The 18,143-nt window shown below is 29.6% G+C and overlaps 4 protein-coding genes across 4 annotated transcripts; 1 reads left to right on the plus strand and 3 right to left on the minus strand.

Moving 5' to 3' along the window:
• The first annotated feature begins 1,530 nt into the window (after positions 1-1,530).
• LOC145752717 (centrosomal protein 20-like) lies at positions 1,531-2,433 on the plus strand. Its single transcript, XM_082569041.1, has one exon. The coding sequence runs from the start codon at positions 1,614-1,616 to the stop codon at positions 2,052-2,054; it is 441 nt and encodes a 146-aa protein (XP_082425167.1). The 5' UTR covers positions 1,531-1,613; the 3' UTR covers positions 2,055-2,433.
• Positions 2,434-2,521: 88 nt separating this feature from the next.
• LOC145752156 (polypeptide N-acetylgalactosaminyltransferase 11-like) lies at positions 2,522-7,188 on the minus strand. The gene is made up of 11 exons (XM_082568377.1): positions 6,866-7,188; positions 6,112-6,238; positions 5,769-5,932; positions 5,462-5,587; positions 4,924-5,008; positions 4,600-4,732; positions 4,280-4,444; positions 3,930-4,153; positions 3,553-3,770; positions 3,340-3,458; positions 2,522-2,851 (listed from the first exon to the last, which is right to left on the minus strand). Exons 1-11 carry the CDS (start codon positions 7,062-7,064, stop codon positions 2,705-2,707), a joined length of 1,707 nt encoding a protein of 568 aa, XP_082424503.1. The 5' UTR covers positions 7,065-7,188; the 3' UTR covers positions 2,522-2,704.
• An 11-nt stretch (positions 7,189-7,199) lies between these two features.
• LOC145752157 (coenzyme Q-binding protein COQ10 homolog A, mitochondrial-like) lies at positions 7,200-8,440 on the minus strand. The gene has a single exon (XM_082568379.1). The coding sequence runs from the start codon at positions 8,243-8,245 to the stop codon at positions 7,649-7,651; it is 597 nt and encodes a 198-aa protein (XP_082424505.1). The 5' UTR covers positions 8,246-8,440; the 3' UTR covers positions 7,200-7,648.
• A 3,384-nt stretch (positions 8,441-11,824) lies between these two features.
• LOC145753073 (cation channel sperm-associated protein 1-like) lies at positions 11,825-15,565 on the minus strand. Its single transcript, XM_082569463.1, has 12 exons — positions 15,522-15,565; positions 15,242-15,396; positions 14,937-15,164; positions 14,612-14,851; positions 14,382-14,528; positions 14,087-14,156; positions 13,887-13,932; positions 13,725-13,781; positions 13,483-13,567; positions 13,153-13,228; positions 12,436-12,550; positions 11,825-11,854 (listed from the first exon to the last, which is right to left on the minus strand). Exons 1-12 carry the CDS (start codon positions 15,563-15,565, stop codon positions 11,825-11,827), a joined length of 1,293 nt encoding a protein of 430 aa, XP_082425589.1.
• Between the last annotated feature and the right edge of the window lie 2,578 nt (positions 15,566-18,143).

Here is an 18,143-nt window from a genome sequence, read left to right on the forward strand (position 1 = left end):
TTGTAGTTTTGATCGTTAATAAAAACGCAAAGAGAAGGCTGTGAACAAAAGGAATCATCGAGAAGTACATCAAAGATTAAAAAAGGGGATGGTGCACCATGTCCAGATGCGCACTGCATATGCCACCTTAACCCAAAACAATCGCAAATTAGCCTTTTAAAAGGGATTGCACAAGATTTGTATTTTTATATGTTTTTTTTGTGTTTGTATTCACGCCTGCATGCTTCGCAGTTTTTAGCGTGCTTTATTTTGCATAAACCAGGCATACTTCTTATTTTATAGGTAAAGCGTGAGTTTAAATCGTTGTGGTATGTTTTATTGTTAACTAAATACTTTGTATTTTTATTGTAGTTTCCAATGTATGTTTATTGCGTTAATGTGTTGATAAATTATCATTACGTCTCAATTTATTTTTTTTAAGCGGCGTCCGCTCAAGGAAAAAAATTGCCAAGTCCGTTTCTTTAAACGAATATTATCCCCCCTTTTTTGTATATATCTTCATCCTCGATTTGGGAGGGCCGAATACGCGACCTAAACATAAAGTACCAACTGTTTTCCCGACCCAGACTCGAGTTGCATGTGGCAATTTGGGATATTATAGATTATAATTGCCCGATATTTATGCTGCTGATTAAGTGCTGGCTTAGCAGGAGTTCACCGTTTATAGCGTCTTACTCAAGAGCGCTACAGCATAAGAGCAGTGGGAATAGAACTTATGACCTCATGTGGTGTAGCAAGTGTTCTTACCGCTACACTTCGCTGCCGGTGCCCTTAATACAAAGCAGAAAAGAATCGTTTAAATAATGTTTTGTTTAAATAATGTTGTAACTTTATATTCCTTAACTGATTAAAAGCTGGTCTGCATTAAATTTATATCGAACATAATTATAATTTGACACATTTAATCTACTTTCTTTACATCTGTGCTATTGTGGGATAGTTGGTAAGCTGTGTTGTTTTATTAATATTTCTGTAAGCGTAAATAATTGTAATATGTGAATTTTGTGTTCTGAGAATCTTTTTTTTTTCAATTAAAAAACAAAAGGCCAACGTTACAACCATTGTATATTATTACCTAGTAAAGCAGTCTAGGCTTTAGGTTTTAAGTTGAGCTTTAAGAATTATTAACCTAAAAGTTTGTATAAAATTTTATTTTAAGAGTTTTTGTTGTATCAAGCTTTCCCGTATTAACATCAAAAACAGGAGAACACGCAGCTACTACTTAAATACATAAAGCAAGACATTAGACGAAGCAGAAGAATAGCTAAGCGCCCAATAGGTTTCGTAGCTAGGCCTAGGCGCCCAATCTAAAAGTTGATATGACTTTGGTTTTAAGCAATGATCATTGGATAAATATTAAAAGAAATAGAGTCTGTATTAAAATAGAGTCTGTATTAAAAGCATATTAAATTAATTGCTTGAATCAGTGTATAAATATAAAAAATTTTAGTGAAAATTCACGGTTGAATAATTTTAAATATTTTATTTAAACAGTTTAATTTAAAAAAAAAAATAAATAAACAACACTTACTTTCAGACCAACATTTAAATAATTGACATTTGCTTCCTTAGGTGCTTTTTACTATTTACCATTTTTGGTTTAATTTAAAAAGATGGCGACGGTTAATTCATTAAAAGTGGCATTGACAAAAACTTTAGAAAATAAAGGAGTATTGGGCGACTTAAAGGCGAGGTTAAGAACTGAAGTTTTTTATGCTTTGGATGACCCTAGTGTTACTAAACAAAAACTTAGCAACGAAAATTTGTTAATCAACGAGTTAATTCGCGAATACCTAATATTTAATGATTACAAATACACTGATTCGGTTTTAGTAGCTGAATCTGGCCAACCAAAAAATCAACTTGATCGAGAATTTTTGTGTGAGGAATTAAATGTTAAAAATGATGAAAAAACAGAACAAGTTCCCCTTTTGTACAGTTTACTCGATTCTTTTATCACACAAAAAGGTTCACCAACTACGAAAGAAAATGGACTTCATGGTAAGAATGATTTGAAATTAAACGATTTGGATTTACTTATTGTAAAAAGATAAATTTAAAATCACAAGAAATCTAATATTAACTTTCTGACTTTTGGTTGTTATTGAAAGAATTTATATATATATTATTGTCTAAATAAAAATAACAAATATTTTGTTATCAAAGCTTTGTCAAATTTCTTTTTCCTTATATGATTTTGTGAAATATTTTATTATTTTTTCTGTTTTTCATTTACCACATCTCTGTATTCACTAAACATATATTTTAGAAAAGTTTACTATTATCCTTGATTGCCATGATTAATATTGATTGTTTTTGTTAATTTTATTGTTATTACATTTTATGGGTTGTTTTTACAGTATTATTAAAGGACTGTTTACTGATAGTGATCCAACATAATTTCTGTTTAGTTAGAAAAATATATGTCTTGAATAAAATTTAAACCCTCAATAAGTTTAATTTACTGTTGTTAGTTACAGTGAGAATACTTAATTTATCAACCGTACAAAACTGGTAGTTGTAATAAAAAAATTTATTTTTTTATTTTACAAAGCATAGGTTAAAAGTAAAAAAGCACAAAATTTACTGATATTAAAATCTCTAAATATATGAAATGAAATTTAATGCTGAAAATAAAAAAATACTGCAGAAACTAAATAAGGTGGGAACAAAAAGAAAAGTTAAACGTGGTAATTCAATAATTTCACATTATTAATGAAACATAGAATTTTTGAACAGAGGGATTATTACAAATTCTCATAATAATATCATATTTATCTCCTATTTGATTGACAGATATACAGAGACCTGATGCCACATTAAAAAGTTTTCCGGATAAAAATTTGTCATTCTAAATATAATAAACATTTATAATTTTATACTTATGCCCTTATTTTCTTTTTTTTGTATATATCTTTATCCTCGATATGGGAAGGTTGGATACACGACCTAAACGTAGGGTAACATCAGTTACTTTGACCCAGTCTTGAGTTGCCTTTAGCAGTTTGGGATATTATAGAGATTATAATTGCCCGGTAATTAGGCTGCTGACTTAGAGCTGGCTCAACCGAGTTTATAACACCTTTCTCAAGGGCGCTACAGCATGAGAGCAGTGAGGATTAAACCCATGACTCCATGGTGGTAAAGCAAGTGTTTCTACCACTACACCATGTTGCCAGCCTTAAAAACAACAAAAATACAATGTGCTTACGAATTTTATACATTTATTAAATTTTAGTTCTTTTTTTGTAATGCAATTACCCGATAAAATCTTAATAAATAAAAAGGCAGAAAACTATAATAAAAAAAAATAAATAAAATCCTTAAAAAAATAAAAACCTGAATTTTATCATTGGACAAAAAATCCCACTTTTGCAACCCCTGACCTCCATCACACTTAAGAATTCTTGGTGAGCCAGACCCATCCAAGCATGACCTTTGATCTAATCGTAATTCACCTATAAGTTGGTAATTCATTAGATACAAGGATAAAGTTTATGAACATTAACAAAAAATTATAGCAAACATTTTTAAACAAATAAAGTTATTAACCTTCAGAGTTGTAAAACCAATTTTGATTTTTGTCATCTTTGTTGCATGGTCCAGCAAGCAACCCATCCTTTAAGTCCCCTTTCAAACAAATCGGTAATCCTCCTATTTTTATATGACCTCGAGCTATTTGGATGATTTTACGTGGGTGTTTTACAAACTTTAACCCAGATTTTCTCACCCCAGGTATCGCTAGTTCAGGATAAACTTCATTTAAATACCTTAAGAATGTTTTAACAGTTAAATAAGTAAGTAAAATAGGTTTTTAAAAAAATTGGCAATATATTTAAAAAAATAAGTTTGACTTCATTTAAAAGATATGTACTGTTAAGGTAAACATAGTTTAAAACTGAATTAGTTTTTAAAAATATTTTTTGTACCATTTAAAAGATTTACACTTTAGAGATTTTCTAAGCTCAATTCTCTCTGCAATATCACCAGGATTAACTTTGGCTGCACCTAATCGCTTATCAATAAAATAAGACTTGTAGCTGTCAAGCCACACATTTGCAAGTCGTACAGAATTACGAAGTGGTGCATTGCTACCAACTCCATACGGTCGTCGTCTTCGGAAAACATGACCAACCCTCGAACATGGAATAATCTAGATATAAATTATGTTTTATTGATCAAAGAAAATTAATCTTTACAAATCTTAAAATAAATTTAGTTTCTATTTACTATTGCAATTTTTTTCCACCTAAAAATAAAAATTATTTTATTTTAAAACCTTCATCTCTCCTCCACACATCCAAGTTCTTAAACTAATCTCAATGTTTTCACCGCCCCATTCCTCCATACCCTCGTCATAGCCACCTAACTTAAAGAATTGATCCCGATCAACAGAAAACAACCCCCCTGAGATTGTGGGGGTTAAGTAGGGATTTGTTAGGTTCTATGTAAACATGTTTAATTTAGTTGATGTTAAGAAAGTAAAGTGGATTGTTAGGTTTGGTTGGTTTAATTTTTTGTAAAGTAAATCCCATATTATTGTATTAAAAAATTTTATTTGTTTTTTTTTGTAATATAACTTGGAAAAGTAAATCTTACTTTGCTCATTTTTGGGACATCTTCCCATGTAAAATGAAGACCCCAATTAAATCCCCCCCTCATTAAGTTAGCTCCTGTGTATTCAAAGGTGTCAGAATTAATGGAATCTACAACTGGGCTCACGACAGCTTTTCTTTTAAGGACAAAATATTAAAAAGTGATTATTTTAAATCCATGTAAACACTAATCCTAAAACAATCTTTAATATTACAACTACACTATATTTATTACTTAATAACTTGGCAATTTAAAAATTTAAACATTTTGAAAAATTGTAATAATATTCATTTCACATATTAATCAAACAAAACCAAAAAATCCTACCTGTTTTTTTCAATCTCGAAAATAAGTGGTTGTAACCAGTCTTCATTTGCTTCACAATGTGAATCAAGAAAAACGAGAATGTCACCTGAAATAGGTTTTGTATATCTTGTATTAACAAAAATCTCGTAATAACAAAAAACAATCGGCAGCGTGGTGTAGTGATAAGAACACTTCCCACACCACTATGAGGTCGTGGGTTCAATCCCCACTGCTCTCATGCTGTAGCGACCTTGAGTAGGGTGCTAAACTCTATGAATTCCTGTTCAGCCAGCACTTAATCAGCAGCGTAATTACCGGGCAATTATAATTTATATGATATTCCAAACTGCTAAAGGCAACTCAAGACTGGGCGGAGTAACTAATGTTACTCTATGTTTAGGTCGCACATGCAAACTTCCCACATCGATGATAAAGTTATATACAAAAAAATAGGCCAGCTATTAAATTAATTACTTAAAACCCAAGTAAACAATAAAAAAAATACAACATTGTGAATACATTTTTAAAAGTCAAACACTTTGACGAACTAACAATTAACCTGTAGCATGTCGGGCTCCAAACATACGAGCTTTTATAAGACCAAGCTGTTTGTCAGTGCGTAGAAAATCAAGCTTTCCAGACATAAAAATTTTTGTTGCAAAGTTTTCAATTTCAGTTAAATGATCTGTAAAATTTTAGTAAATATTTGACACTCATCCTTCAAATAGAGACTTAATTAAGCAAAGTTAATTTTTAATTTATTTAATCCAATTTATGTGTTAAATCAATAACAATGTTTATTTATGTTAAACAAAAAATTTGCACTTTTTCATAAATAAATATTGTTAGTGTTAAAATTGTTTTACCAATTTTGCTCCCATCATCAACTATAATAATTTGTTTAAGCAATCGTGGTGGAGTTCTCTTAAACACAGTGCTCATTGTTCGTAACAATGTTGACAATGCTTCATTGTAATAACAAATAATTACTGAAGCTTGAAGTTGCACTGTGTATTGCAGATTTGAACAACTAGGATAAAATAATATTTTTTGCATGAAAATATTGTTATAAGAATTATTAAGTAAAGTTCTTGCTGATCTACATAACAAAACCCCCTTTTATAATAATACTTATTATAGTTTGTGCATCATATTAGGTATTTAGTACATTTTAAGCAAAATACAACAATTTTTAATAAAATTTCTCACCCTGTTGATCTAGTATCAGGTATGTTTCTTGCATTAAAACCAATCCTGTCACTTGCTAATTGATTGAATGAATACTGTTTAATACCTTCCTCATAAACTGTTAATTCTTCTTCGTTGTTTATCATTGCTGTCATGTTTTATATTGGGATTAATAAGGTAAATTGCCAAACAGCCTACTTGTTTTAGTTTAACAATAAATTTTGATAAAATAATGTTAGCAAAACAAATTCAATGTAAAAATAGTTTATTGCTATGCAGTAGTTGTCTTTAGATTTAATAATCAATTTAACCTTTTTTCTATATGAATAAGGCTTATTTTATATATATTTATGATATATATTTGTTTCTAAACCAAGTCTTATGTGGACACTATAGCACAGTGAACAATATCTAAAACAAGCTTATGCTGCCCTTTTGTAGCGCAGTAAAGTAGGCCTTTTGCAGTCAAGAATAAATAAATCTATAGGAGTGCTATTTTCAATAGTTTTAAAAATAATTTATTTATACAACTGTTAATTTTAAGCTTTTTAAATATTTCAATACTCTTTTTTAAAACTATTTTTTTTAAACACAGGGTTGTGACTTTTATTAATTTTTAGTGAATAAATATTAAGCTTCCATCAATCAGTTAAATAATTAGAAGCTAACAGAACTTTAACAGGTATGGTATACTAAACTATTTTATTATCGCTCAAAAAAGGTTGTTACATTATTACTCGCTACCAAAAAATTAAAAATGTAGTTTAAAACTTACTTATATTTTTATCTACTGTTATAGTTTTTCTATATTTGATTTCATCAGATTTCTTAAGCAAGCGTTTCGCAATTTTTGAAATCATGAACTTGGGTTTCATGTGTTCCTGCTGCAGATAAAAACCACAATAAAACAACAACAAAAATCCAAATGAAAACAAAATCATAATCCACAACATAAAGTTGTTTTTTCGTGCCATTTTGTTGCTCTGTGTGCTACCAAATTGGCTTTAAAATTATGACATCTCTGGTGCCTTGTACGAAAAGTTTATTGTTGTTTGAACAAATCACAATTCAATTATTTTATAGCATTTTTAAAGTTTGTTATCTGTAATAAAAACAAGTTGTTTAAACAAAAAAAATAACATTACTTGTTCAAAACATAAATGTCTGAGGTTGAAAATTACAAAAAATATAATGGCATTAAATCCATGTATTTATTAAAACAGTTAAAATTTATATAGCATTCACAGTAAAAACAAATAAACATAAATTTGATAAAAACAACAAATAAAACTATAATTAAATAAGTTTTTTACTTTACTTAGTATATATATTAAGTAGCTACACTTTCTATTTAACCAATTATAACAAAAAAATTAACACACAATTTTATTTTAAAAATGCAAAAATAACTAAGATATAGGTCGAATGACTATATTTATTTAATTAATTTGTATTTAAAAAATCTCAAAAACATAAAATATTACCACAAAGTTCAAATAACAACAACTTGATGGCAGACAAAAAATTTCCTAAAACAATGATTACAATATTGCGTTACTTAAAGCATATTGGTGCTATTAATTCTTTTACATTGACGAATAATTAGTTTATGTTTTTGTAAAGCTCGTTTTTCGAAGGCTAACACCATTGTTTTAACAATTTCATTAAAAAACATGGTAGCAAGTCGTGTATGCATAACTGATCGAAACTCAAACACAACATTAAATTCAACTACACATCTAGTAGGAGAGGGAGTCGGTAAAAACTCCCAAGTACAATCTAAAAGATTAAATAATCTACCATCAGTACATACAGAGCGTACAAAACTTGGTTTATTAAATGTTAATTTTGAGTTGTAATGTTCTTGTATTGGACCAAAACCAACTGAGAGTTTAGCTTTGTCAAAATCCTTGGTTTTTACAATAACATCACTTTTCATGCAGTAGGGAACAAATTCTTTATATCTGTCCACATCTGCTACAACATTATACATTATTTCGGGAGGTACACAAATCAGTTTTCGTTCAAAATGTTTTAACGTATTTGAAAACATTGCCAGATTTCGTATTCCATTTTGTTTAACGTTTTGACAGTTAGGACTAAGAGTTAAATTATTTCTTAAAATAATTGATAATGTTCTCATTTTGAAAAACATTTTTAATCGTCAATCATTGTTGATTGTAATACTGCTTCATTACCTATCTCCGTGGACCTAAATAAACAAACGTGCACAGTTGCAGGCGGTGGAATAAGGTGTCTAAAATATTACTGCTTGTGGCCGTGGTCTGACTGTCAGTTAGTTGGTACTTAAATTCCAAATCTTAATAGACGCGCTAAGTGCCAACCACTAAACTTGTGAACTAAGATGTTTAATAAAAGCAGGGGCGGTGGCGTGGGTGTGTGTGATCAGACAATTTGTGGTAATGAAAAATGAAAGAACAGAAAATGAAGGAACCGAGGATGGAAGAACTGAAAAATAAAGAATTAAAAAAACTAAAGAAACGTAAAATGAGAAACGGAATATAAGAAAAAGTAAAAAAGAAGAGGTAAAATCTAAAAAAAAGAAAATCACGCAGACTTTTTATTTGTTGTTACGATTAGGCTATATTAAACAAACTTTCGTTTTTAAAAACTAGCGACAAATAATTATATAAAATTTTGAATCTAACGGTAATTATAAGTTAAAAAATAGCTACATATTAACAATATCCGCCAATATGATGGACTGGACGATTAAATGACCCTGGCAGTATCCCAAAAAAATAATATGTCATCTCCTTAATTCTTTTTTTCATATTTCGTTTCTTTATTTTCTATTTTTTTCTTTTTTTGTTCCTTCATTCTTCGGCGTTTTTATTTTAATTTTTTATTTTTATTTGTTCTTTTTTTTGATTCGTACAATTAAAAGGGTACTTTTAATTTTAAGGATGTTTGTGAGCTTGTTTGTAAAATAAAACTAAAAAAACTAATATGGTTTGTTGTTAAGTCTAACTGCATTATTAAATCTAGGGTCGCTAAATAAAATCAGTTATACCTTATTCTTTAAATAAAATCTCAAAGAAACAGTAATTAACTTGCTATTGTAAATTTGTTGTGCTAGCAACATGAATCAGTGATGCAATCACACGTATATACTAAAAGTGATGACATTCTCAGACAACTGATATTTTGTTTTAAATTGGTGTTAATTACGTAAAAGGCACCAATAGTTATAACCTTACATAACAAAGAAGCATGTTTGTTAAAAAATTGATATAAATATTTTTAATTTTGGTTAATTATTTTTGATATCGAAAACGAAATAGTTTTGTTCAGACAAACGCTAATTTTTTTTAAAGCTCTAACTGAACGTTCAGATTTGCCAAACAACCCTTGGTGATCTTAAATAACACTTAAAGGTTTTTAAGCTTAACTTTAATAAAACTTATACAAATGTGAAAAGCTTTCTTTAATTACTGCAGGCCTAACAATCCTTCCCACGTCAGCTTGAACAACTGGAATCATTTTCCTGCTGTCATTTCGGCCATCTTCTTTAATCTTCTTTACTTATTTTCTTTTCCGCCACGAAAGTAGAAAGAAGAGAGTACCCGCCAGTGGAGGTATCTTTACTAATCCAGCATCTAAAAAGACATAAACAATAGTTTGACTATACTAAATAATGATCACTAATTTATATATTTATTATTACTTAGGGTACAGCGTACGAACTGCACTAAGTAATACATTATACAACTATTTGTTTGTATAAATATGTGATAGATAAGCAATTTATTTAATGCTTTAAATCTGATTCATTTAATTAAGTTTTAATATTTAGTTTTTCAGTTTTACTTCCTCACCTCTAGTCTTTGTTTATAAGGTTATTATTTTATTTTGCCACAAGGTTTGTAATACCTCACAAAAAGAATAAAATAAAAAGAGCATTGTGAAAAATATATAAAATACATCGCATAATACAGGCGCTTTCACGTCATTATAATAACAACTTATTAACAGACTTTGAATAATTAATCGCATTTGATTTTTAAACATGCATTGGGATGTTTCTCCTAGGTTTACCTATATATGATCATATATAGTTGGTGAAACATGAGTTTCTCTTCTCTTATGATTATATACTGGTATGTAAACGTTATTAGTCTCTTTAACGCAGATTACCAAGCAAATGGTTGCAAAAGCTTGTTAAATCATAAGTTAAAATCCATTTAAACACATATTCTCTTATTTATATTTTGCATCATTTTAACATCCTGCTTAATTGATAAATGGCCATATTTAAGTTATTAAAATTAAGATAAAAGTTATTAAGCCCTTCTTCCTTGGCATTTATTATATTAGTGCGAGTTTCCATGGCCAAAATAAGTTAGTCCTACGTTAGGCAACGACCCAGTCTCAAATTTTTTGGACAGATTGCTTTCGTTCATATTTTAATATAATTTAAACTCTAAAGTGTTTAATTGATACTATTTCATTAAGTTTTTATTAAAAAAATATGTATTTATTTTTTTAATAAAAAAGACTAAATTTTCTAAAAAATAACAATTTTTTTAGATCAATGTTTGGCAAAAATACCGCTTACTATTACGTTAAACTAAAACTATATTAGTAATAAGGTATGATTAATACCGGGAACTATCATTACCAAAAAACAAGTAGGAATTTAATAATATAAATATATATATGTAATGTTTAAATAGTATAAATGCTTTAAGTTTGTTTTAAAGTGTTTATTTGTTTATTGTATTTAGGGAGCGCTAGAAACTGTTGGAAAGAAACAAATGCAACTGAAACAAATGAAAAGGAAACAAATGGAACGGAAACAAATAAAACAGAAACTATTGGACGGAAGTAAATAGAACGGAAACAAATGAAACAGAAACAATTGAAACGGAAACAAATGGAACGGATTTTAGTGCAGCGGATTTTTTGACAGATAATTTTTTGGCGGAAAATATTAAACGGAAACAAATGAAAAAAAAAACTAATAAACCAGAAACAATGGAACGAATCACAATCAAGCGTATTTTTTAGATGAATACTTTCTCAAAATTAATTTTCACATTTTGAAAATCTGCCTTAAAATTTAAACTGTTAAAATCCGTTTTTATAAAATCCAATCCATTTGTTTCCACATTTTAAAAATCCGTCTTAAAAATAAATCCGTCAAAATCCGTTTTTATGAAATCCGTTCCATTTGTTTCCGTTTCAATTGTTTTCGTTGCATTTGTTTCCTTTCAATTAATATCCGTTCCAACAATTTCTTTCCAATAGATTCGGCGTCCCTGTATTTAGATGCTTACTTGTTCAATTTATAGAGCAATATTAATCCTTTAAATAGCGAATAATCGTTTGTCATAATAAAAAAAAGTAAAAAACATATTTAGAAAATTATTTTTAGTTTTTAGTTTTCAATCTAAGTAGAAATTTAACAATAACTTCAGTATTTCGTTGTGGTATTAGTATTTATATTTTTATTAGAATGCAACTTCTATACATACATTAAAGCTAGCTAAATTGACCATCAGTTGCACTTTCAAAAATTGCAGATCCGTGTATTTTTTTTTGTTAATTTATAAAAGAGCGTCATTTAAAGGTATTTAAGCTATATTGTTATACCAATATCCCTCACAATTACGATTCCTTGACCTCTTTGTTATATTTTCTATATTTAGGTTTTCCATAGTTAAATTGTTTGCCACATAACAAATAGAGAGTGTAATTTTTTTTTGTTTATTTAACGTCTTTCAATTACATCGTCGGTATTCTAAAAACAAAACATGCTCAAAAACTGTTTTCGTATAGGTCTATGCATAACGACTTATTATTAAAGTTAGGGTTATAGTTATTTAAAAATCATAAAATAAAAATTTATACTTGTACAAAGGCTAAAACAAAAATTTTATTAATTGTGAAAAATAACAAATACTATGACTATAAGTATTAGCATTGGTGGTTCAGTGGTAGAATCCTCGCCTGCCACAGGGGGCGGGTTCGATTCCCGGCCAATGCAAATTTTTAACCGGCAGCGTGGTGTCGTGGTAAGAACATTTGCTACACCACACATGAGGTCGTGGCATCAGTCCCTACTGATCTTATGCTGAGCGCCCTTGAGTAAGGCGCTATAAACGGTATGAACTCCTGCTGAGCCAGCACTTAATCAGCAGTATAGTTACAGGGCAATTACAAGATATAATATCTCAAACTGCCACAGGCAACTCGAGATTGGGTCGGAGTAACTGATGTTACTCTATGTTTAAGTCGCGCGTTCGACTTTCCCACATCATGGATAAAATTATTTAAAAAAAATAAAAATATATTTAACAAAACACAAGGTAACAAACTTACATCAACAATGAGATCCATGATTTTATCCAAACAAGAAATATAGTTATACTGTTTATGAAAATATTTTTCCAGAGCTGGAATTAATCGGTAGTACCATTCAACGAGCTGACATTCCCTAAATTTGCGTAAGACAGATACAATATTATTACGTTCATAAAAACGATACAAGGCAGCATCTAAGAAATTCGTCAACAGATAAGATTCTAGTTTATGGCACTCGTATATCAACTCGGTGTGTTAATTTAATTTTACTAAACAGACAAGCATTTATTTTGTTATTTTGACACTCCCCTATTTTATTTAACTTTTATTTATTTTTTAGGTGTATATTCTGTAAAATGTATTTTATTCTATCGTAATTATTATTAATTTAATTTATACTGGGTTTGGTAACCATGCCATAGCATACTTAAAATTTTTATATAAACATCAATACTTATGGAATGTTTTAAATCATTAAATTGATTTTGTTATTTTTCTGTTGCATTGTTGTAATATTATTTGTATATCGTATTTATTCTTTACTTTTAACACTGCGCGAAAAAACGAAATAAAAAAATTTAAAAAGCAAACTATTACAACGCTTATATCCAAAAATGGCTAATAAAACTCGATCCTGATGCCAAAAGTATTAACCGGTATTTTAAGAATAGAAAATAAAACCAAATTTGTAGCAATAAGAAAAAAAATGCGATACCCCTCCCCTAAAATACTTACTCGCTACTTGAACATTCCATAAACGTGATTAAATCTTTTTGAACCTCGAAATCATCATCGCTAAACGAATTATCATCTAACAATTAAATAAAGTAATTTAACAAACTTAAACAAAGAAATATTAAAAAAAGCAACATAAAACTTATGTATAGTAAATATAATGCGCTTAAACTAAAAATGTTTAAAAATTTAAAAAACATTTAAAAAAAAAAAACGAAATAAAAACGTAGTTTTTTTACCCACTGACAGTGAATAAATTTAAAAACATTGCTTACAAAACGTTTGCCAACAAACTACCAGCACAATTTACGTATTCACAAAAATAATTACCTTTCATAAAAAGTTGATTTCGTAAATGTTCAAAATTATCATCAGAACTAGTAATTTTTTCTTCTTTTGCAGTTTCTTTTCGTAACTTAAACATATTTAGATTATTTTCATTAAATGTATAAATTATTGTAAAAGTGATTAACAATAAAAAAACACCTAAATACAGATATACCTAACACAATTGTAAAACCTTTTTAGTCATTTTAACATTTTAAGTACGATGTTGTAAATTAATATATAACCATCTTTTTTTCTTGATCCAGCTTTTCTTTTTCTTCAGCCTTTCTAACCATTTTGTCCTAAACGAATAAATATGTTTTAACTTACATCACTTTTTCTTGAACGCATATAATAACTTTTGATACGAATGTATTTTGAACTAACAACAATATATATTTACATACCCTTAATGTAAGTTGAAAGTTGTCCACTAAAACAGCAATAAATAAGCTAAAATAAAAAAATATGTGAGATATTACATGGATGATATAACATTATCTCATTACTCATAAAAAAGGTTTAGGTTGTATAGTAAATTCACTTCAATATAAATATTCAAAACTATTAAATAAGTGGTTTCAAACTTTGTTTTTAATATACTCACTTTAAAAAAACAAAATATTCAATGATGATATAAAAAAGTAGAAAAAAGAACATCTTCACATCAAAGTAACCTTAAATACAAAAGCACAATTAAAAGTTTGCCTTGAAACATTGTATTTACAAATGTTAAAGTATTGATATATCTTTAAACTAATAATGTGAGTAAATATAAAGCTTGAGCAATTGGAGTTGCGTTGTATTTAAATTTTTTAAATTCATTCTTGGATAAAAATCTTGTTGTAAAAACGCTAATAAATGAAACATTTGGTTTAAAAAAGAATGATTTTAGATTTTACCCAGCAAATCAGTCATTCCAGTAAATATTTCAAACCAATCATCTAAAGTCAGCAGCTGGATTAACGTGAAAGATGCTTTTCCAAAGTCTCCAAAATGTTTTGGGTCTTTATCGACAAATAATCCCCGTCCAATCACGGCAAATATAACTATAAAACAGAACAGTCAACTTCAATAATAATAATACCAATAGAAATCTAATTTACGTTTAAAAATGTTGTCATAATTTTACCTAAAAATGTTCCCATTAGCATTAAAATAGCACCAAGAGATTGAAATGAATGAAGACAAGTTATAAGTATAACTTGAATATTTTCAAGAAAGCGAATAGTTCGTAAAACACGAAGTGATCTTAATGCGCGAAGAACGCGTAAAATTCTAAATATACTCGCTCCACCTCCACTAAACGTTCCAGCCCCTACGGTCAATGGAGCAACCATTTCACACAAACTTGTACAAACAATAATTAAATCTGAAAAAAGTAAGATAATAGTTTTTTTTTATAATTAGCTTGTAGGTAATTATTTTTTAAATGCTTAAACGTTTTTTCGACATACCTAGTATATCCCAGCCTTGGTGAAAGTACTCGCTCCTCCACACATATATTTTTAAGCCACATTCTACCACGTATATTGCCATAAATATTCCATCCAGTACAGCAAAATAATAATCAAATCTTATCGCTACGTTTCTCCACGTTGATAAAACTAACATTGATGTATTGATGAGTATAACAGCCATTATCAGGCCCGAGAAAAAGCGAGACTCAATTAGTTTGTGCATAGCTAAAAAAATTAATAAACAGAATTTAATAAAAAAACTTTAAATAACCAAAAATATAATTTAATATTTAAACACTTACATTTTCGAAAATTACTAGCGGTGTTTAGAAAGTTGGATTGTTTTTCTAATTCATCTTGTATCTTTTTAATGTCACCCAAATGGATGTCCACTGTGCGAAGATCTACTAAATTTGGAGAGGAAACCTGTAATGACCCTATTCTTCTTCCATCAACACTAATTTAACATATAAAAATTACATTTAAAAACGTTTATAAGGTGTAACAGAAAAAAAATTAAAAAAACGAAGAGTAAAAGGGAAAAATAAAAAAACAAAGCAATCTATAAAAAAGTAAATTTACCTGTACCGCTTCGACGAAGTATGTATTGCTTTGCTTACTGACATTTTTTGTTTAATTTTTCGGCATCAAATTATTTTTTTGAAACTCCTATAAAATTAGGTAAAATTGTTGTACGCACCAATGTGACGTCATAGTTGTGTTAACAAAGCTTGTTTTTAAGTTAAATTGTAACCTACCCAAATATTTAACTGGACTTACGCTACAAATTTTACTAATTTTACTTGTATTTAAAAAAAATTATACAATGTAACGTTATGATGTTAACAACATCGTCTATTTGAGATTAAGTTATTTGTTATCTTTTTTAAAATAAAGAGTCAGAAACCGCAAAAGGTAAAATTACATTTTGGTTGTCTGGCCTTATCTTTAAATAGTGTAACAATCGAGTCTGATTGTCTTTTGTAAGAAAAGCCGTATTATAATTTATAGTTTATTATTGCGGAAAGATACACATACAACCGTTCACAAGCTTGTACCACGAATACTAAATACAAATACATCCGAAACAGTTGAACTAATACATCACGTGATTAAGCCACGTGATAGAGATAAGGAGTAACAGATCGGCAATAGGTGTAAACACGTGATCTGCAGAATAGATAAGACCTTGGCGTAAACAATAAGATGGCGGATTCGTTACATTCCTCCCTTCCCGATGAAAGCAAGAAATATACAACAAAAATAAGAAACGAATTCACCATGTAACTAACAGAGTTTATGAAGCCTTGCTCTGCTAACGACCATAGGTTTGTTTGAACATTTTGGTTTTTTTATGCGATAGGTATTGTCATTGAGCTTTTGCGTAATTACAAAAGCTGCGCAAATGTCTTTTTGTAAATTTCCACCCGAACTTTTGTTACGAAGCCAGACCGTCTCTCCGGGAACAAAACTTCGCGATTCTCCATTTTTATCTCTTTTTCTTTCCTTGCACCCCGCACACTGCCTTTTGTATTTAATCACATCAGCTTTTATTGATGTCCAATAAAAACGTCGTCGTAATCTCTTCAGCGTCGACATAACCCCCTTATGGCCTTCATTTGCCTTCTTTAAAATCTTTGCCTGCAGCGATGCTGGAACAACTATTTGTAAGTGGAATTTTGACCCCGATGCCGATTCCCATTTTCGAAATAGAACATCATCTTTGATCACGAATGAAGATAGCTGGCCATCAAACTTTGTGGAAATTATATTATGAGTTGGCTTAAGATAAAGTTTTACATTTATTATATCAGGGTCTTCTAATTGGGCCTGGGCAATTTCCTTTTCAATAGTATCATCGTCATTTGATTTTGATATAGAACGAATAGGCATATAAAAAGTTTCATTTTCCTGAACTAGTTTATCTTTGGTAGTAATCACCTTTGGTTGTTGAATTGTGTTTATTTCTGTACAAGAAAAAGGTTTTGTCGGACTGGAGATTGGATCAAACGCACATGGTAAATTAGAACGGCTTGATTTTGTAATGTAGTCTTTAGTTCTGGTACACGACATTGAGTTAGGGCCTAAATCCACTCGATACAGCTGTTCGTAAAGTTGTCCAGTTTCCAGGGCACTTTCGATTGTAGATGGTAAATGGTGATAAATTGCGGAGTGCAATTCTTCATCGTGTTTTATGGCATTCATGAAACAATTCATCTTTAATTTTTCTAGTTCTTTTGTGCTTGAATTGGTATAAATCGGACATTGCCGAACCATGTTGGCAATGTCGGTTGAAAGTGAATCTAAGGATTCGTTCATTCTTCTTTTTCGGCTATGTAGCTCGTTCAATAAATTTAACTTCGGGGAAGAAAAACGTTTACGCAGTTTATCTTTTAAAACTGCTACTGATGTACGGTCACTTCCAGATAAGTTGGTGACGATACTGGCAGCCTTACCATATAAACTTAGCGCTAGTCTATAGCCGCTTTCCCGTGAATCCCAACCATTGGCCTTTGACATAAGGTCAAATTTCATTAAGTAATCTTCGACGTCGGTTTCGCCGGTATATTTTTCTAGCTCTTGATTAGATCTTGATAGCTCTGTTGATTGGTACAACATCTTTGAATCTAATTTATTTTTCAGGGACGCTAGTTCCCGTTTAATTTCTCAGAGCTCGCGTTCAACTACGCACTTAATTTCTATAGATATTGATGTTGTTAGAAATTGGTCCATTTTGAATAAATATTTTCTATTTTTATATTCGACAAGTGTGAAACACACGATTGTAATTTCTTGCAGCAATATTTCTTTAAAATTCTTTACGACTTCAAAGAACCAGGATCTCGGCAGGACCTCCAATGTAACAATCGAGTCTGATTGTCTTTTGTACGAAAAGCCGTATTATAATTTATAGTTTATTATTGCGGAAAGATACACATACAACCGTTCACAAGCTTGTACCACGAATACTAAATACAAATACATCCGAAACAGTTGAACTAATACATCACGTGATTAAGCCACGTGATAGAGATAAGGAGTAACAGATTGGCAATAGGTGTAAACACGTGATCTGCAGAATAGATAAGACCTTGGCGTAAACAATAAGATGGCGGATTCGTTACAATAGCCTATGCCACCTATAGCTGTGCAAAAAATTAAATAGGTTGATATTATAATTTGTAAATTCTACAGATAAGATTT

Source organism: Corella eumyota, chromosome 5 (genome assembly GCF_963082875.1).
Source record: "Corella eumyota chromosome 5, kaCorEumy4.1, whole genome shotgun sequence".
NCBI lineage: Eukaryota > Metazoa > Chordata > Ascidiacea > Phlebobranchia > Corellidae > Corella > Corella eumyota.